Source organism: Furipterus horrens, unplaced genomic scaffold (genome assembly GCF_987537825.1).
Source record: "Furipterus horrens unplaced genomic scaffold, mFurHor1.1.pri manual_scaffold_5, whole genome shotgun sequence".
Taxonomy (NCBI): Eukaryota; Metazoa; Chordata; class Mammalia; order Chiroptera; family Furipteridae; genus Furipterus; species Furipterus horrens.
This window is the reverse complement of record NW_028327175.1, coordinates 182,100,628-182,120,425: the sequence shown is the minus strand read 5'-3', so window position 1 is coordinate 182,120,425 and position 19,798 is coordinate 182,100,628. Positions and strand designations below refer to the sequence as shown.

General features: G+C 49.9%; 2 protein-coding genes, 1 long non-coding RNA gene and 1 pseudogene across 4 annotated transcripts; 2 read left to right on the top strand and 2 right to left on the bottom strand.

Annotated features, from left to right (window-relative positions):
- The first annotated feature begins 2,937 nt into the window (after positions 1 to 2,937).
- LOC150010554 (small nuclear ribonucleoprotein-associated protein B pseudogene) lies at positions 2,938 to 3,720 on the top strand (annotated as a pseudogene).
- Positions 3,721 to 6,253: 2,533 nt separating this feature from the next.
- On the bottom strand, positions 6,254 to 8,086 carry LOC150010553 (uncharacterized). Its single transcript, XR_016511248.1, has 2 exons — positions 8,017 to 8,086; positions 6,254 to 6,483 (listed from the first exon to the last, which is right to left on the bottom strand). It is a non-coding gene; the product is annotated as an uncharacterized LOC150010553 (long non-coding RNA).
- Positions 8,087 to 10,325: 2,239 nt separating this feature from the next.
- CUEDC2 (CUE domain containing 2) lies at positions 10,326 to 17,399 on the top strand. Of its 2 annotated transcripts, none has more exons than XM_090278502.1 (9): positions 10,326 to 10,474; positions 15,434 to 15,520; positions 15,876 to 16,019; positions 16,110 to 16,171; positions 16,259 to 16,383; positions 16,467 to 16,649; positions 16,787 to 16,848; positions 16,930 to 16,990; positions 17,069 to 17,399. In XM_090278502.1, exons 2-9 carry the CDS (start codon positions 15,447 to 15,449, stop codon positions 17,213 to 17,215), a joined length of 858 nt encoding a protein of 285 aa, XP_090134628.1. In that variant the 5' UTR covers positions 10,326 to 10,474; positions 15,434 to 15,446; the 3' UTR covers positions 17,216 to 17,399. The 2 variants fall into 2 exon arrangements, with proteins under 2 accessions (XP_090134628.1, XP_090134627.1); XM_090278501.1 differs by having other exon boundaries at positions 16,760 to 16,848.
- Positions 17,400 to 17,516: 117 nt separating this feature from the next.
- FBXL15 (F-box and leucine rich repeat protein 15) lies at positions 17,517 to 19,788 on the bottom strand. The gene is made up of 4 exons (XM_090278500.1): positions 19,448 to 19,788; positions 19,121 to 19,274; positions 18,289 to 18,794; positions 17,517 to 17,846 (listed from the first exon to the last, which is right to left on the bottom strand). The coding sequence occupies exons 1-4, from the start codon at positions 19,486 to 19,488 to the stop codon at positions 17,657 to 17,659; spliced, it is 891 nt and encodes a 296-aa protein (XP_090134626.1). The 5' UTR covers positions 19,489 to 19,788; the 3' UTR covers positions 17,517 to 17,656.
- Between the last annotated feature and the right edge of the window lie 10 nt (positions 19,789 to 19,798).

The window sequence follows — 19,798 nt, the reverse complement described above, 5'->3', positions numbered from 1 at the left end:
GGAATCCTGCATGTAAAATGTTTACAACAATGCCTGGCATGTACTAAGTGCTCAAATATAAGTGATTTTTTTAAGGTTACAATACAGAAATATAGAATACAGGAAGTTAAAATTTTTCTAATATTCCTCACCCCCAAATGATCACTGGAGTCCAATCTATATATTTTTTTCTATACACATGATATTAATTACACAAGAAGAATCTCAGTTTTTGCCACCTGCATTTTACATTAAGTACACCTTGGACATCACTCCATGCCCATACACATGGAGATACCTCATTCTTTAATAGCCACCCAATATTCTATAACATTTGGATTCCTTCCAGCTTAGCCTTTGAAAGTCCAGCCACCAAATTTCTTGAGAGCCTATTATTTGCCAGCAACTTGTTCTAGGCCCTGGGTATACAGTAGTGAATGACATAATCTCTGCCTTTTGGAACTTGCATTTTAATGGGACAGATGCGGCTGGGGCAACAGGCCAATAGATAAAGGGAGGTTGTTATAAATAGTACAGTGGGAATAGAGGCCGAAATAGAAAATGCAAATGAGGCAGTGGAACTGAACTTAGAATAAGAATTATGGAAGGCTTCTCTGAGGAGGTGACACTTAAGCTGAGATCTACAGAATATGAAGTAGTTAGCCATACAAACAGAAGGGTGAGAATGGAGTCAGACAGAGGGTATGGTGGGTGCCAAAGCCCGAGAAGTGAAAGTTATCTTCATTCACTCAGAAAGCACCAAAAAGCCTGCAATATTCCAGGCAGTATTCGAGACACTGGGGATACAGTAGAAAACCAAATAAGTCCTTGCCCTCATGGAGCTCACTTTAAAGTTGCAATGTAGAGAAATAGAGACTGACAACCATCAAATGGGTGAATATATGATGCAATGTCTGTGATAAATGATGGGTTACTCTTTTCAGTATAGCTAAGGAAGGCTTCTCTAAAGAACTGACTCTTGACCACTTGTTTAAAGGGCCCCCATGGTCCTAGAATGTCTGCAAACTCACCCACTTTGGGAACGACGGCCAGGGCAACAGCTAAAGAGGTGCCAGTCCCATAGAGAAGTGGGAGAAGTGCCTGGAAAAGGGGCAAGTGCTAAGCTAGCAGCATTGTTCCCTCTCAGACCCCTCCCCCATACACAGCACCACAAAGTGGTGAAATGGGTCGCCCTGTACTGATGAATACCTAAGACTCCACCCCTTACAATGTAACAGGTGTAACAGCTCTACCTAAGACACAGAGGCAAACACAGGAGCCTGTCAAGATAAGGAGACAGAGAAATATGGCCCAAAAGAAGGAACAGATCAAGGTGCCAGTAGGAGAACTAAGCGGTGAGAAAATAGCCAACCCAACAAACGAGGAGATAGCCAACCTAATAGATGCAGAGTTCAAAACACTGGTGATAAAGATGCTCACAGACTTGACATATGCATACATATCACAAACGCATAAGGGAAGAAGTGGAGGCTATGCTAAATGAAATGAAGGAAAATCCACACAAAACCAGTGGTGAAGGGAAAAAAACTGGGATTCAAATCAATGATTTGGAACATAAGGAAGTAAAAAGACAGTCAACCAGTACAGAATGAGGAAATAGAATTGAAAAAAATGAGGATAGGCTTAGGAACCTCTGGGACAAATTTAAACATGCCAACATCCAAATCATGTGGGTACCAGAAGGAGAAGAGGAAGAGCAAGATATCGAAAGCTTATGTAAAAAATAATGAAGGAAAACTTCCCAAATTTGGTGAAGGAAATAGATATACAAGTCCAGGAAGCACAGAGAGTCCCAAAGAAGCTAGACCCAAAGAGGACCACACCAAGACACATCATAATTAAAATGCCAAAGGCTAAAGTTAAAGAGAGAATCAAACACAGCAAGAGAAAAGCAGAGAATTACCTACAAAGGGGTACCTATAAGACTATTGTCTGATTTCTCAAAAGAAACTTTGCTGGCAAGAAGGGACTGGCACGAAGTACTCCATGTGATGAAAAGCAAGGACCTACAACCAAGACTACTCTACCCAGAATGGAAGGGCAGATGAAGTATTTCCCAGACAAGGTAAAGCTAAAGGAGTTCATAATCACAAAGCCATTATTATATGAAACGTTAAAGGGACTTATTTAAGAAAAAGATCAACACTATGAACATCAAAATGACAAGAAACTCACAACTATCAACGACAGACTCTAAAAAATAAAAACAAACTAAACAAGCAGAACAGGAACAGAATCATAAGTATGGGGATCATTTGGAGGGTTATCAGCTGGGAGGGGGAAGGGGGAGAAATAGGGAAATAGTGCAGGGACTAAGAAGCATAATTGGTTGGTACAAAATAGACAGGGGATAGTTAAGAATAATATAGGAAAGGGTGAAGCCAAAGAACTTATATGCATGACCCATGGACATGAAATAAGGGGGTGGGATTGCTGGAGGGAAGTGGGGCACTGGGAAGAGGGGAGCAAAGGGAAAAAAATTGGGACTACTATAACAATATAATCAATAAAATATACTTTAAAAGAAAGTGACTCAAGTGGAGACAAATAATGACCTTTACAAGCCAATTGAATACCTTGGGGAGAAAAGCAGGTGCAACAACTCTGCGGCTGGAGTGTTCTTTTCTGTGAGCGAGTGAAAAAGTGGTCGTTAATGAAGTTAGAGATAAAACCAGATCCTTTGGCATTTTGAAGCCAAATATTGAGAATTTCAGGCATTGTTGTAAACATTTTACATGCAGGATTTTATGGCATCTTCTCAAAAAGCTTATGAGATGTTCTAACATCATCACTTCTACTCGCAATGAGGAAATGAGTCCAGGGACATTAAGAATTTCAAAAATTCTGGCGGCGGAGGCGGGAAGCGAACTACTGGAAGACAGTTAGGCCTTTGTGCAGGCGAATCCGGCGGGAATTGGAGCCATCAGAACTTCCACCATGACTGTGGGCAAGAGCAGAAAGATGCTGCAGCACATCGACTACAGGATGAGGTGCACCCTGCAAGACGGTCGCATCTTCATTGGCACCTTCAAGGCTTTCGACAAGCATATGAATTTGATCCTATGTGATTGTGATGAAAGATCAAGCCAAAGAACTCAAAACAAGCAGAGAGAAGAGAAGAGAGACCTTGGTCTGGTGCTGCTTCGAGGGGAGAACCTGGTCTCAATGACAGTAGAGGGACCCCCTCCCAAAGATACTGGCATTGTTCGCGTGCCACTTGCTGGAGCTGCTGGGGGGCCAGGGATCGGCAGGGCTGCTGGCAGAGGAATCCCAGCTGGAGTTCCCATGCCCCAGGCCCCTGAAGAATTTGCTGGGCCTGTTCTTGGGGTTGGTGGGCCATCCCAACAGGTGATGACTCCACAAGGAAGAGGCACCGTTGCAGCTGCTGCTGCCGCTGCCACAGCCAGTATTGCAGAGGCCCCCACCCAGTACCCACCGGGTTGTGGGGGTCCTCCCCCACCTATAGGCTGAGGAGCACCCCCTCCAGGCATGATGGGCCCACCTCCTGGTATGAGGCCTCCCATGGGTCCCCCAATGGGGATTTCCCTTGGAAGAGGAACTCCAATGGGCATACCCCCTCCAGGAATGCGGCCCTCTCCCCCAGGAATGCGAGGGCCACCTCCCCCGGGAATGCACCCACCAAGGCCCTAGACTCATCTTGGCCCTCCTCAGCTCCCTGCCTGTTTCCCAAAAGACTGTACATAGTCCTTTTATTTCCTTGTGGCCCATGATACAAATTTATAATAAACTCTTAATAGACTCTTAATTGGGAAAAAAAAAAAAAAGAATTTCAAAAAATTTGAGAATTTTTTACTTTATTTTGGGGGTGTTGGGCAGAGGGTTATGAGCAGGAGAAAGAGTGATCAGGTTTAAAAAAATTATTCTGCACGTTGTATGAAAAAGAGACTGTAGAGGGACCATTGTGGAAATAGGGAGACCAGTTAGGAGGCTTTTGAAGTAATATAGGCAAAATAAGAAGATGGAATGGTCATACTGGGAAGGAATGAAGGTAATAAGAAAACAAATATCCTTGAACATACAGCTTTGTTCATGAACACAAGTGTTAAATTGTATTGTAGAATATAAAGTCTTAGAAATAGAAATTGAATCATTGAACAATGACACCCTAGTAGCAACAAGGACAGCCAGCTCCCAGACCTCTGGTTCTGAATTCCATTCTCCACTAAAAGGAGCCCTTGGAAAGTGGCTCATTCCAAGGCTGTGGCAGGGAAGGTAGGAGATTAGCGTGGAACAACTTGTTCCAGAAAATCAAGGACTACTCAAAAATGTCAAAAGAACAAAGGAGCCAGTTTGAAGGGACTTCCAGTAGCCAAACCAGGGACAATTTAAGCATCAAAGCATATAATCACAGGAAAAGATTGTAACCTGAATAAAATAAGGATACAGAAGTCTATACTAAAATTATCTAAATATATAAATAAATAAGAAAGGAAAGCTCTTCCTTACAATAGAAGGAATAATAAAATTAGAAAATCACCATTCACAACCATCACAGGAATTGATTCAGATGAGAATCATTCATGGATACTGAAACTAATGGGTGAAAGTTTGATGAGAAACAGGATACTTATATAGTTTCAAAGTATGCTCCAACAAGGTATTTATTAATTACAAAGTAAACAGTAACCTAGTAATATAGTAGGGAAAACTGGTGAATGACACTCTAAAGCCATTGCAATACTCCTTGAATCAAGTCTTTCTTACCGTCTTTAACAACGGTGTCTTGAAAATTTTTTCTTTACCAGAGACACATCAACATCATGTGATTTCTGATATGTTAAACTGGAAAACACCACATCAGTTCAGCAGTAATGCATAGTCATGGGGAAACATCAGATAAACCTAAATTGAGACACAACCCCACTGTTTTTTATTGTTCAAAAATGTCATAAAAGACAAACGAAGGCAGGGAGACTATTTCAGGTCAAAGGAGACTAAAGAGACTTGAAAACAGTGCAATGCATGATCCTGTTTGAGATCTCAGACCAGAATGAAAATTGTTATAAAGGACATGGTTGGGACAAATAACAAGACTTGAAATAAGGACTATAGATTAGAGAAAGAAACATGCAAAATATTGACAGTTGGTAAATCTGGTGGAAGGATAAGCAAGAGTTCGTTGCACTATCCTGGCAACTTTTCTGTAAGTTTGAAATAATTTCTAACTAAAAGTAAAAATGTAATAACAAGTAAATTGAATCTCTAGGTCAAAAGGATATACATTTAAAATGTACTACATATCTATGTTACAGATTTTGTTTTAATCTTGGAGAATTGTCTTCATGCTTGTAAGCCCCCTCAAATTCTTTTGTGAAACAAGGCAGGTTTCAAGTAAATGTTGGGTTTCACACCAAGTAAGGTGAGTTCTGTCTCCCCTTCTCTATCCTTTTGGGCCCAGACCCTTGAAAAGTCCCCCATCTCTGAAGATCCACATTGCTCACAGACATTTCTCCCAAGGCTTTCACTTACGCTTTGGAAGTGTCCATAGGCTGCACACAAGCTTATCCCTATCCTCTGATTACAGGCTTTTGAAGGGGGTGCCGCCACTCAGTTCAGTTTAACATGGCCTGTACTTCCAAACCCCAGGGCTTGCTCCTAGTCCTGTAGATGTAAGGAAGCCCAGATGCTTCCTTCTTTGATCTTTTCTTTGAACTTGACACTTAGATGTTTAGAAATCATAAAACAGCCTGGCTGCCAGGGACTTTGCTGGTCACCTGGTCCAACACCCTCAATATACATTATGCTGGGAGACCAAGGCCAAAGAGAGGGAGTGACTCACCCCAGGTCACACAGTAGGTGGGAATCCAGAGGTCCTAGATCCCAGCAGGGCGTGGGCCACCAAACCCTGATCCTGATGGCCTCCTCCTCCTGGGCTTGTCCCAGCATTACCCACCCTGGCACCTGGACTGGAGCCCTTCACTCAAATTTTAACTGACCAACTTTTAGCCCTCTTCTGCCTCTCAGCTAGATAGCTCACATCGTGCTCAAGAGAGCAGAAAAAGAATCATGACAATCTCACACTTACTATGTGCTGGTACTGTGCTAAAGCTCTGTATAGAAACTATTAACTCAATTTAATCTTCACAAAACCATTTACAGATGAGGAAAATCGGGCCTATAGAGGTTAACAACTAACCCAAGGTCATACATGGAGAATGCATCTGGGAAATCTGACTGTAGTCTTAACCTCTAGGCTAAACTGCCTCATCTTCATATATGAGACATACTCAGCAAAATTTAAGGAACATTTATTAAACAGGCACTATATGCAGAACAATGTACTAGACACTAAAGGGGCTCATGAATTGAGCTGTGATGGAGGAGTGTTGTGGAGGACTTCCAGGAGATCGTATGCACCATTGGGGAGTTGAAAGAAGTTTCTTGAGAGGCATCTGACAGAGGCTTGGAAGGATGTAGAGGATTCCAACAAATAGTGATGGGAAGGAGGTGTCCCAGGAAGCACTGAGGAGGGATCAGTATGAGTAAAAGTATGGCAGCAGGAGCAGGAAGCAGGAGGAAGCAGCAGGGTTTCATTGGAAGATCAGGCTTGATCAGGCTTGAAAGCTAAGTGGAGGCCATACCATGAAAGACTTTAATGGCTGGTCAGTGTGGCTCAGTTGGCTGAGTAGATTAGATTGTTGTCATGCAACCAGAAAATTGTGGGTTCGATTCCTGTTCAGGGCATATACATAGGTTGTGAGTTCGTTTCCTGGTCTGAGTGCAGGCACTTCCTTTTTCTTTTAAGTTAAAAAAATTTTATTTATCCAAATTTAGAGAGAGGGCAAAGGAGGGTGATGAAAGAGAGGGAGAAAAACATCAATGTGTGGTTGCCTCTCATACACCCCCAGTTGGGGACCTGGCCCACAACCCAGGCATGTGCCCTGACTGGGTTCTGCATGTGCCCTGACTGGGTTCGGAGGCCCATGCTCAATCCACTGAGTCACACACCAGCCAGGGAAGCAGGCACTTTCAATCCCTGGTCTGGATGTGTTTGGGATGCAACCAATTGATGCTTCTCTCTTGTACCAATGTTTCTCTCTCTTCCTCTCTCTCAAAAGCAATGGAAAAAAAAAGTCCTCTGGTGAGGATTAAAAAAAAAAAAAGAAAGAAAGAAGAAGACATTATTGGAAAGGAAAGGAGTTTGGGGGGAACATTCAAGTCTTTGAGCTGAAGAGGAGCACCTGGCTGGGGTTCTGTGAGCCTCAGCCAGCAGCTTCCTGGTGACCTGAGTATTGATGGTGTAGCACAGCCGGGCACCAGAACTGAGTCCCTAGGGCATTTGCTAGAGCTCACAGCCTATGGAATTCAGTTCTCAGAGCCAGGTGGCCAAAGTTCTCTCAGCCTTGATGCTGCCCTCCCATGCTCTCTTCTGTGAATTTTTCCCCATTCCCAGGATGGGTCAGATAAGGAACATGGGATCTCAAGATTCCTCCTATCCCAGTAAGGATCTAGCTTGGAGCTGAAAATAGGAGCCCATTGCTAGGGAAAGCAGCGATGTTTCTTTGAATTTCAAAAGGAATTGTTGTAGGATATGAGGGGAGGGGACTAAGGCCTTAACAAGAATTCTGTGGGTACTGCTGAGTCAGTCCCATCATCTCATGCCAAGATGTGCTCCTAGTGGGACCAGATATGGAGCTGGAGAAGCGAGGGGTTGGGAGAATATGTATACTGAGAAGGGCATCTTTCTAAAGACTAAGAGGCTTCCTGAGCCAGAGGGGATCCCCAAAATGTGAATCCCCAAGAGAGGGGCCCAGGAGTCCCAGCTCCCTGAAAACTCTCTTCATCTGAAGTACTCAAAAGATAGGAGAATGATAGAGGGTGATTTCCCTGAAACACACTTTCACTTTCTAGAGAGTTAAAGGGAAGACCGGGTACTGTTCCCACTCACCAAGCAGAGCTGCAGCCCATCCCTGGAGAGGGAAAGGTAAACCAGCAGGCTCAGGAGCCACCCTACCCTCACCCTCCTCCAGTTGAGAGAAAGGGGGCGCCACTTACCCATGAAGCCTCCTCTCTGGCTCCTGGAGCTAGATCTGCAGTGATGCTCGCAGGGAGCTCCTTAAGTAGGGCCCCCACTCTGCCCAGCCAACTACCGCCCCCGCCCCACCCTGGCTCTTCTGAGAAAAGAGGAAGGTGTGGGAGGGCCAGGCACACTGCCCAGAGAACCCTTTCTGACCTCAAGCAAGAGTGGGAACACCCCCCCCACACACACTTCCCCAAGCAGCTCCTTCCTCACCTCAGTCTCGGAGTCCCTCCTAGCCTTTGAGACCTACCAGCCGGGTTCTTTCCCTGATCTTAAGGTCTGGGAAATATGCCCTTTATGCCTAATTTCTTAAACATAGGCAGGCTTCTAGGTTTCCCCATCAGCTAAGGAGACCCAGGCCCCCTGACACCAGCTGCAAAATTCATTGGCGGGAATGGGGAGAGAGAAGGCATCACTCTACCTCCTTTCATCCTGTGTGGCTTCAAGCAGCACCCAAAGCACAGGTGGAGTCTGTTCCCGTCTTGGGAAGGGAGAGACTGAGAGTTGAGGGAATGGAAAATAAAGGTCTTAAGGATCAGCCAACTACGGAATGCTGAACAGCACAAGAGTTCCCTGGAGCCCCTACCGTACAGTTTATGTGTGTCCTTGGGTCTGGCTGCTCCTTTCCTCAGCCCACCCTTTGTTCTCCGACCCCAGAACTTGACCCCTGCTGCACAGAGTTGGCACTCTCCAGAGTTTGTACTGGAAATTAAGGGGCTCCCCCTAAGAGGGCTTTCCCACCATCCTTCCCCAAAATCTCAGGAAATTCTTTCCGATGATGATAACTAATTACATCTATCCAACTGTCATCCAAGAAACAGGCAATGGGGGAGGGAGAAAGGAACAGCATCAGGGATCACTGCAGGGGTCTTGGGTCAGAACTAGGGGCAGCTCTACTGCGGAAACCTGAAAGTTCCAGTAATGGGAGTGGTAGGGAGAGAAGAGGTATCATCAGTATTGTGAAATGGGGGGGAGAGGGGGCACCTAGCAGGGAGGTTTGGGGGGAAATGGTCAGTCTTTAGAGGGCTGACAGAGGCCTGGAGCTGATGGAGCTACCCATCATCCCTTTCCCAGGGGCCTGTCTGGCCAGAGTTCAAAGCGGCTGTTACCACACCCTTCATTAACCCTGAAAGCGCCAGGCAGGCAGCAGCAGTGCTTTTATGGGAGTCGCAATGCCAAATGTGCTCCCTCCGTCCTCCCTCCCTTTCTGCCCCTCCTCTCCAGCAGCCAACATCTTACTCTTTTTGAGGTTAGGGGGCCCTGGTGGGTGGAGGCAGCTGCAGTGAGGAGCAAGGCGGGAACAGGGAGCCGTGATCACTCTTTTCTCCATATTTTGGTACTGCCTCAAGTCCTTAGGAGAGAGGAGTGCATGGTACTTTCTGCTTGGAACTGTGGCTCCTGAGGGCAGGGGCAGTCTCTGGGTCTTCAGCACCCTACAGGGGGACTAGCCCTGAAAAGGGGCTAATCACTGCTGATGGGGAATGGGTGAGCTCATCCTTGAGGAGGACTCTTACCTTTATGATCCAGTGTGGGGGTTTGTGGGAGCAGATGGCTGTGGGCTTCCCCACAGGGTAGTACCGGGAAGCAGAGGCAGCAGGAACAGAAAGAGGAAGCCGAGGCCTTGCTGGGTCCTGGAATTCAGATGTCAGATATTAAACGAGAAGCCCGGCCAACATGGGGGTGAAGGCACTGGCGGTAAGCATGGTCTGTAGGCTGTCCAGCATCTAGGTTCAGGCCAATCCTCATCCAGAGCACCTTCTTCCCACACTCCACCCCCACCCAGTTCAAACCAGGTTCCGTCCCAAGACCCAGACTCTAACCCACCCTGATCTTGACGAGACATCCTTGTTAAGGGATTGCAAAGGGAATAGATGTGGTGGAGAAGTTAGCATCCAAGAGTTGATTGAGTGAGAGAGCTTGAACCTGGACTGGACACGGAGGGGAAGAGACACTGGAATTGGGCGAGATCACCAGGTCTGGGAGCCACCGACCTGTGGCAGGACTGGGGAGACAAGGAGAGTAGGGAAAAGCTGTAAGAGCTGAGGGCGGAGACTTTGGGGCAAAGAAATAAGGTGGATGGGAAGACAATGGATGGGATCAAAAAGTTCTCTGTCTTAGGCATATGACAAGGAACTAAGAGGTGATACAGACACTGACACTGCAACTCCACCTCCTGGTGGGACCTTCTTGTGCAACTCCTCCCTTCCCGCAACAAAATTGTCCACTGCGGGAGGCCGTCCAAAGCCCTGAGATAAACTAAAAACGGGCGCGGAAGACACGCCCATTTAAGGGCACATGCCCTGCTCAAAAATGGCTACCGCGGCGCTTCTGGAAGCAAACCGCTCTGGGCCCCGCCTTTGATCTCGTTGGTGGGGCTGGGGGATGAGAGCTGCACCACGCGGGACAAGTCGCCGGCGGCGCTCGACGGAGCAGGTGATTCCCTTGCAGCCCCTGGCCCAGGCTAGGAGAGTCGCAGGGAGCGTCGACCCAGGGTACCTTTCCTGGTGTTCCCCCACGGTACCCCCCGGACCCCTATTTCTGATTCTCGCCATGGCCTGTATCAAGGCACATCCCAGCTCGCTCAGGCCTCCTTCGTCATGTGTTCCCCTGCCGCCTGGGCCGCAACCGCATTCCCATACTCTCAGGCCCACTATTCTGGACGCTTACAGGGATCCCGCTAGCTTGTTTGGGGCGCTCCTGCTTCAGGGGTCGGCTAGCATTGCGGTCCCATTTTCTGCGCTGTCCCCTTCACCCGTTTGTGCTCCCGCCTGACTTTGAATGCCAGTATCCCGTGTACCCGGTAGTGTCCTTGGCGCCTTTAGGACCTGACTTGGGGGTGCGGGTACAATGATGTCCTCCGGAGTCAGCATTACAGAGCGTCCCCAGGAGCCAGGTTTCATAGGGGCTGGGAGAAGCAGTGAAGATTTCCATTCTAGACCATCTGAGTGCCACAGGACTTCTTCCACCCTGGTTCCCAGGAGTCCTCCTCCCACATGGCCTAATGTTTTCCCTCCACCTTGAGCAACTCTCCACACTGAGGGAAGAGCATGGTACTCCTTCCCCCAGGCTCACTTCAGTTTGTCCAGAGAGTCTCTACGCAGCATCTGGAGAGTCCAGGCCTGTGCCTGGTCCTGGGGATGCTCTCTGGCCTGCTGGGGGCAGTGAGGATGGGGCAGTCAGTGTTGGCTGCGGGGAGGAAATGAATCCTGCAGAATGAGAAGCAGAGGCGAAAATGGTATGAGTGGGGAGAATGGTGTGAGTCAAGAGTGTGAGGTAGGCAAGAGGGCTAGCTCAGACGGAGAGGAGGATTTCCATACATCATGAGAGGTGGTGTAGTGTAGGAGTTAACAGTGAGGTTCCAGAGCCAGATTGCCTGGGTAAATCTGCGCTTAACTCACTATGTGACCTTGGGCAAGTTAATTAACCTATCAGTTCCTCATTTCCTTTTGGGTAAAATGGGATAACATGATAATACTGGTATCTATATTTTAGGATTATTGTGAAGATTAGGTGTGTTAATATATGTAAAGTGCATAGAACAATCCCTGGCACATTGTAAGCAGTCAGCAAATGCTAAATGTTAACCACAACCACATTTTGTTTTTGCCATTAACAAGTGAGTCTCAATTTAGAGCCACCAGGAAATAATGGGGTTCTGTGGGCTACACACAGAACTTGAAAAGTAAGAAGTTTGAAAATTATGTTCTTACCCTAGAGAAGGCTGACTGCCCAGGCTGCAGCTTCCCCAGCTCAGGGACTGTGGAGGAGAAATGCTAGGAGAAACCTCTGGGCAGGAAAGAAATTAGGAAGGCTAGGGGGATAGAGAAGGGTGAAAAAAATCAGGGTCAAGCCTTGAAGGCTGGATAGAGTTTGGGCAGCTCAAGAACAGGAGGAGGGAGGCTGGTCCCTTGGGAGACAAGCTGGAGCAAAAGTTCAGGGGAGAAAGACATTTGGGAGGGGCATAGCGAAGAGTTTCCCAATAACAACCCTCATGGCCCTCAGACCTTGGTTAGAAACCTGGAGGCATCAGACTCATCCCAGACAGCTTCTTCCTTAGAAACTGGGCTTTCATACAGCATCTATGGGCCTTTGTCCTGCCAGAGGTTGCCAGGCAACTGACAGCAGCCATGATTTGCTCTAACCCAGGGTAGATGTCAGTCTCTGAAGGGGGCTGACCTCTTGGGGGAGCTGCATGAAGGGATCTGGTATGCCTGATCTGACCAGTTGTACTCCTCCCCAGGGTCCATGCTAAGGTCTGGAGCAAAAGGCAGGCATCCCCCTGATAGACTAGGGCTTCTCAGTCAAGCTGTCCAAAGTGATCCCTCTGCTGTCACAGCAACTCTATGTTACACTCAGGGGACCAGGAAACTGATCATAGCGAGTAGGCCTGTCTCAACCCACTTAGAAGTCTTGCTGTTCTTCTGTCCCCATAGTAGCCCCTAGAATAGGCAACCTGGAAATAAATCTTGACTACCACAGCCAACCCAGGTTACTTTTGGCACGTCATTCAACCCACTGAGCTTCAGTTTCTTCCTCTGTAAAGAGGGCGGTAACTGTTTATTGAGTGTTTACTTCACACAAGATAATGAGTATACATTGATGAATGAGCCAGGTGTGTAGTCCCTGCCCTTATGAAACATCAGACATTGCCTAAATAGATAATTATAGCTGTGAAAGGTGCTGCTAAGTGAGGAAAAGGCAGTCTGCAACAAGGGTGTAAGATGGAGGGAACCAAACCAGTTCCAGAGGGTCAGGGACAACATCCCTTGAGGAAGGGAATTTTAAACTGAGACCTGAAGGAATTAGACAAGTGAAGGGGTGGAGGCGGAAGGTTGCCTAGCAGAAGCCCTTGCCACGAAAGAGCTGGAGTGCTGGCAAATTGAAAGAAAGCCAGAGTGGACAGGGGTGGTCCAGGGAGGGCATAGTGTGTGGTGAGGCTAGAGAGGGGTGGCCAGGGGTAAGGCCCTGAATCAAAGGCCACAAAAAGAACCTGGCCTTATCTGAAGGGAAGTGGGAAGTCATTGGTCGATTTTAAGCAGGAAAAGCTTTTTTTTAAAAAGACTTTATTTATTTTTAGAGAGAGGGGAAGGGAGGAAGGAAGAGAGGGAGAGAAACATCAGTGTGTGATTGCCTCTTGCACACACCCAAATGGGGACCTGGCCTGCAGCCCAGGCATGTGCCCTGACTGAGAATCAGGCCAGCACTCAATCCACTGAGCCACACAAGCCAGGGCAGGAAAAACATTGTTTTGTAAAGATGACACAACTGATTTTTGTGGAGATGAGGTTGTTGGGGGAAACATAGTAGGGGGGAGAAAGATGAGGAAGCTCTTGCAGTTAAGAGATGGAGCAGAGATATAGAGTAGATGTTGAGAGGTAAATGGTCAGGGCCTGGTGACTGGTCAGAGGCGGGAAGGCAGGGAATAGCGTAGTGTCAAAGATAATTCCCGTACTTGTGACAGGAACAGCTGGGTGTGCGGACATGCATTTATTTACTGAGAACAGCCTTGGAGTAGTAAGAGACTTGGGTGTGCTGCAGAAGAGGAGACTGGACTAGAGGATTGGACATCTGGGAACTGGTGACATGGAGTTAGTACATAAAGACATGGGCCCAGATGAGACCTTCCAGAGAGAGAGAGAACAGTGAGGAAAGAGGAGGAGCAGCTTTGATCCGGTGCTTTGCTGCCACATTTACAAAGTAGCAGAGAGGGAACTTGGGTACCGGAGTGGCAGAAGAGAAACAAGAGAGCGTGATGCCTCAGAAACCAACATTGGTGCTGCTTGAAAGGGCAACTCTTAGATGAAACCATGAGAAATTGCCTTTTTCTTTCTTTTTATTTTGTAAACCAGAAGCGGGTAATAATGGCAAGCTCATATGGTTCAACCTAATTAGAGCAAAACCTGAAAAAGTAACTCATGACCTTAGCCTGAGAAATTCTGGTAGAGATATCGGGGCAGAAGCCAGATTGGCGTTGGGGAGAAGTGGATAGAATAAGGAAATAGAATGGACAGGACTTGGTGATTGATTAAATGCAACAGGTGGGGTTGAGAGGGCAAAATCAAGGGTAATCCCCAAGTTTCAGGTTTGGCAACCAAGTGAGTGAGTGGCTGTGTCAGCTGCTGAAACAGGAGGTGCATATTCAGAGATGGAGTGTACACAGATTGGGAGGAGATAATGAGTCTGGACTAGGTAAAATTTAAGATGCCTCTGAGTCTTGTGAGTGGGATGGAGAGCTGACATGTGGACCCATGGGTCTGGGGCCATTCATTACCATCTACTTGTTCCTGACCCCCAAATACAGACGTGGGTCAAGGACATGTAGGCGGGAATGAAATAAGTCAGTAAGTATTTATTGAGCACCTTACTAAATGCAGGCATTTTTCTAGGTACTAGACTTCCCCACCTCCTTCTTCTTGGAGCTTACATTCTATGGGGAAGGACAGACAATAGGCAAATGAACATAAAATAACATTAAGCTGTAGTAAATGCTATATAGGAAATAAAGCAGGGTAAGGGATTAGGGAGTAGGAGGAATACCTTTTTTGCTAAGTTAGGGACAGTCTCTCTGAGGAGGCACTATTTGAGCAGAGCCCTGGAGGAGGTAAGGGCATGAACCATGTGGATATCTGGAGGAGATAGGAAGAAGCTGGGCAAGTTTGAGGAACTGCAAGGAGGCTGGTGGGGTGGGGGCAGAGTGAGGATGGAGTGGGGAGGTTGGAGAGGTGGGCAAAGGCCAGATCTTAGAGGGCTCCAGAGGCCTTGGAAAGGAAGATGGAAAGTCCTTTGTAAATAGTCCCAGGCTGCTAGAAAGGCAAGGACTGGTGAGGAAGAAAATTGGTGGAAGACTACCCTTTCTGTCTAGTTCCTGGAGCCAGAAAAGTCCCTTTGTGCCAGAAGGTGGGAGGCCCATTCTGCGTGGGGGAAGGGTTGTGCTTGGTCCTGAGGCCTGCTCCTTGGGGAGGGGCTGGACAATGGACCCCTTGTGGTTAGACTTGGGGGCCAAGTGGCCCTCTCAGTGATAGGATTCCCGAGCTAAGAGGCATGTGATCCCAAGACCTTGGCTTCCTGCCAGAGTGCCTGGGCCTGCTGCTGGGAAATGGGGTGGGGAGATGGAGAGAAGTCAGGGTGGGTGCTGAGGGGGACTTCCACTCCAGAGGCCTTCTCCTGATACAGTCTCAGGCTGGAGGAGGTGGAGAGATGGGTAGGGAGGGGGCTGTGGCTTTGCTTAAGGGAGCAGGGGAGGGCTGGAGAGCTGGAGAGCTGGAAACTATGGGCAACATCAACAAATGGTTTCCACAGCACGGCAGGAGGGAGGAGCTGGCTGCCCCTGGGCCTAGTGGGTGGGGGCAGGCAGGAGAGGGCCTGATAAACCTACATCTTGTGTCTCTTCAGAAGAGGAGAAAGCATGGAGCTGGAGAGGATTGTCAGTGCTGCCCTCCTTGCCTTTGTCCAGGCACACCTCCCAGAGGCTGACCTCAGGTAGAAGCTGCTCTCCTAGAAAGATCATGCCTAGAGCCAGAGTGAGAGCCGCCTGGCTGTACTCTGGGCCATGGCCAGTGGAAAAATGGGATGAGAACACTTAGCCCTGTTCCTGAGGTGGGGGAGGGCTGATGATGATTTGCTGGAATGGCCTTACTTCTTATCCTGTCCCTGTCATGCTTGCTGGACAGATGGAAAAACCAAAGCTTTGAGGAAGGGTGGGATATTCTCTAACTTTCATGCTTGAGGTCTGACTCATGGATCTCATGAAGCCAAGGGCTGGAGCCTTAGGCAAGGTGCAAGTGCTGGAGGTTCCCAACATTTTACCCACACTTGTCCTTTTCCCTTCCTGCAGCGGCTTAGACGAGGTCATCTTCTCCTATGTGCTTGGGGTCCTGGAGGATTTGGGCCCCTCAGGCCCGTCAGAGGAGAACTTCGATATGGAGGACTTCATTGAGATGATGGAAGCCTATGTGCCTGGCTTCGCCCACATCCCAAGGTGGGGCCTGCCCAGGGCCAAGAGGAGAGGGGCTAGCTGATTGTGGAGGGCGGGCAGTGTTTTCCTCTTACACCCTCCTTGGATTTTCAGGGGTATAATAGGGGACATGATGCAGAAGCTCTCAGGGCAGTTGAGTGGTGCCAGGAACAAAGGTAAGTCTGGGGATCAGGCACTTGGATGATTCATAACCCTCATCCCCAAAGCTCTGGAAAACCTGGTGCTCTCTCTACCTCTATTAGAGAACCTGCAACCACTGAGTTCTGAGGTTCACAGTCAGGTGCCCATCTCTCCAGAGCCCCTGCAGCAGCCTGAAAAGCTCAAAGAAGAGACGAGGGCTTCTGCTACTGGCAACACCCAAGATGAGGTTGGTAGAGGAGGGTACCAGTGAGGGAGATTGGGGGCAGGAAAGGAGGAAGTACTGCCTTTTGTCAACATTTATGTCCACAGGCAGCCAGTGCTGAGGAGGAGCTGCTGCCAGGGGTGGATGTACTTCTGGAGGTGTTCCCTACCTGTTCAGTGGAGCAGGCCCAGTGGGTGCTGGCCAAAGCTCGGGGGGACTTGGAAGAAGCTGTGCAGATGCTGGTAGAGGGGAAGGAGGAGGGGCCTCCAGCCTGGGATGGCCCCAACCAGGTATCCTCTGATATACCCCACTAACCCATGTAGCCCCAGCTACATTCCACCTTAGTGTTAAGCCCCCATTCCTGGCCTGTCACCATATGCTTCTCTTACTGGTACCCTAGAGTCTAGACCAGGCTTCGCCTCTGCAGGATGTGCCCAGACGCCTCAGAGGCCCCCAAAAGGATGAGCTGAAGTCCTTCATCCTACAGAAGTGAGTCTGGGCTGGGCTGGGCTGGGTTTCTAAAAAGTTTTCCCATGGTGGCAGGAGCTTCACCCAGCCAGTTTTTGGCAGGTACATGATGGTGGATAGTGCAGAGGATCAGAAGATTCACCGGCCCATGGCTCCCAGGGAGGTGAGACTTGGGGCTACTAGGGGTGTAAAGTGGGTGGGACTGTCTCCTGGCTTCTGCTACTCACTGATTGCCTGACAGGCCCCCAAGAAGCTGATCCGATACATCGACAACCAGGTAGTGAGCACCAAGGGGGAGAGATTCAAAGATGTGCGGAACCCTGAGGCCGAGGAGATGAAATCCACATACATCAACCTCAAGCCAGCCAGAAAATACCGCTTCCACTGAGGCGTTCACCGAACTCTGCTAGAGCCTTCTAGGCTCAGATCCCAGAGGGATGCAGGAACCCTACACGCCCACACAGGGCCACCCTAACTCCTGACCCCTTCTCTACCCCTTCTTTTATCTCCTTGCACCACCGTGTTAACCTCTTGGAGCTGCCCACGGGCATAGTAAAGGTGGGCCCCAAGAAGATGAGTACATTCTGGTTATTTCTGTCTCAGAGCTGGGGTGCTGGAGGACTGTGTCTGTCTGACTTTCTCTCCCCACCTCACATCCTTTATCTCCAACAGGGCAGTGCCACGCAGGAGAGGGTAAAAAGCTCTTTTATTTGAAGCTCCAGGGTCGGGTAGGGCATTGGCCTCTCACCAGAGGCCCCTACAGTCCAGTTCCCCTACAGTTCATAGTCAGGCCCTGACACAGCCCAGCTGTGCCCCATGAGTGGGCGGGTCAGACCTGCAGGTTGACAAAGGGTGCAAAGCCTGCCATGTCCTGCAGTAGTACCAGGGCCTGATGCAGCGGTGGTTCCACGTCGATGTCCACGCCCCGCTTCCGCAAGCGGCTCAGGCTCGGCTCAGCCACATGGTGGCAGTGCCGCACCCGCAGTGAGCGCAGCGCAGGGCAGTATTCAGCCAATGTCCTGGGGGAGGAGTTGGGTAAGGCTAAGGGAGTGAAACTGCTACACCCACTGTAGGGGAAGCCAGCAAATCTCCTATCTATCCCTGTATCTCGGGGCATACTTTTTCTAGCATACACGGGGGTCATGCACTTAATGCCTCCGATGAACCGGAGACTTCTTGTCTCCTAAAGGGGGTGCTGCTCCTCAGCTCCCCTGGTGGAAGAAAGGCCAGAAATCTGACTCTAAGCAAAAACTGCCGATGTGTAAATATTGGTTCAAAAGTTTCTAAACTGTGGGCTTTCTGGTCTAGGCAATTCTAGGGGCCTTTCCTGTTAATAATGGGCTGTCGTGGTAGCAGGAAGATCCAGGAACCCCAGTTCTGCCTTTTGACTATTGCCCATCCCTTCCCCCAGAGGCTAAACCATTGCCCTCCTCCCACTCCAAGGACCCCAGGCCCAGGCACCTGACACCATCGCTTCCCACGCGGAGGCAGCCGGTTAGGTCGAGGTGCTCAAGTTCTGGGCAGTTCCGAGCCAACTCTTGGATAGCAGCGTCCCCCACATTTGCGTTGACCGCCAGCGACAGGCTGCGGAGCCCGGAGCCGCGCCTCTGTGCTAGGTACACGATAGCCTCATCCTTGAGCTGACGGCAGGCGGTGAGGTCCAGCTCCTCAAGGGCCGGACAGCGGTCGACGAGACCGCGCAGCGCCAGCCCGTCTACCCAGTCACAGTGCGCAAGCGACAGGCGCTGCAGGCGGGGGCAGCCCTCGGCCAGCGCCCCCAGCGTGCGGCGGCTCAGTTGCCCGCAGCCGGCCAGCGCCACATTCCGCAGCTGCGGATTTCGCGCCAGCACTGGTACCAGATCCTCGTCCGACAGCCATTCGTGACACGGTGCCAGCGCCAGCTCCTGCAGCCTCTCGGCGTCCCGCAGCAGCCAGACCAATGCGGGCCGCGGGATCTGCAGACCCACCTGCGGGCGGGGAGGCACTTCGACTTTCAGCTGGTGCCAGGGACAGGGCGGGGGGCGCTGCCTATCCGCCCCTGACGAGTTCTTTTCTGGCAGCAGCCGGGCCTCGGGGGCCTTGCCACCTGTCCTCCCAGGAAAGATCCCACGCTCCCTCTGAGTAGATACCCGGTATTAGCCCTTTGCGAGTACTTCCCGCTAGGTGGATCGCTTCCTGGGTATTCCTGGAGGGACAAGGGGGTCCGGAGAGTACACAGAGGGACTAGGGGCTGGGTTGGAGGCGGGGCGGCGGTAGTACCCAGACCGGGGCGGGGCTCCGGCCCCTGGCTCACCTGAGCAGCGTCGAAGCGGCGCAGCCCCGCCAGGTGCAGCTGCACTAGGGCTCGAAAGGCACGGTTGACGCGCTGCAGCGGGAGCAGCTGGCACAGCGGGACCCGGCTCAAGACGTGTGGGAGCAGCACGTCTTCCCAAGGCAGGTCCAGAAGCCTGTGTGTAAAGGGGCGTTGGCGGCGGCGTCCCCGGGCCGCTGTAACCTACGAGTCCGCCTCCGTTACGGTCCCGCGCTCTGGCTCCTAGGAGCGGCCCCCAAGCCCGGTCCCAGTTAAACTCCCCTCCCCGAGGTCCTTCTTCACTCTCTCGGCCCCTCCGGTGCTAGGTACCTGACGGCTCCGGGCTCCTGCTCCCCTCCGGACGGCTCCATCGGTGGCTCCTTCGGCTGTCTACTGCGCGTGCGCAGTAAGGTCTGCTTGCTTTGCCTTAGGAACGCTCGCCGCGAATCCGCCTCCTTGGGCTGTAGTGACAGACCGATTCAATCGAGTGCCGTCTCACTGAGGAGCCTATCTGAAAGCGTTCCGGATAGATCCTGAAACTGAAGGAGGAACAGACGGGTGATGCGGCATTAGGTCTCGCCTTCTCCACTTCAGGGCTTGAGACGCGAGTCTAGAGAACGCGATTCGGCAGAGACTGGCCTTTTTCGCCTTGGGCCAGTGAATGGCTCTGAGTGAAGTGGT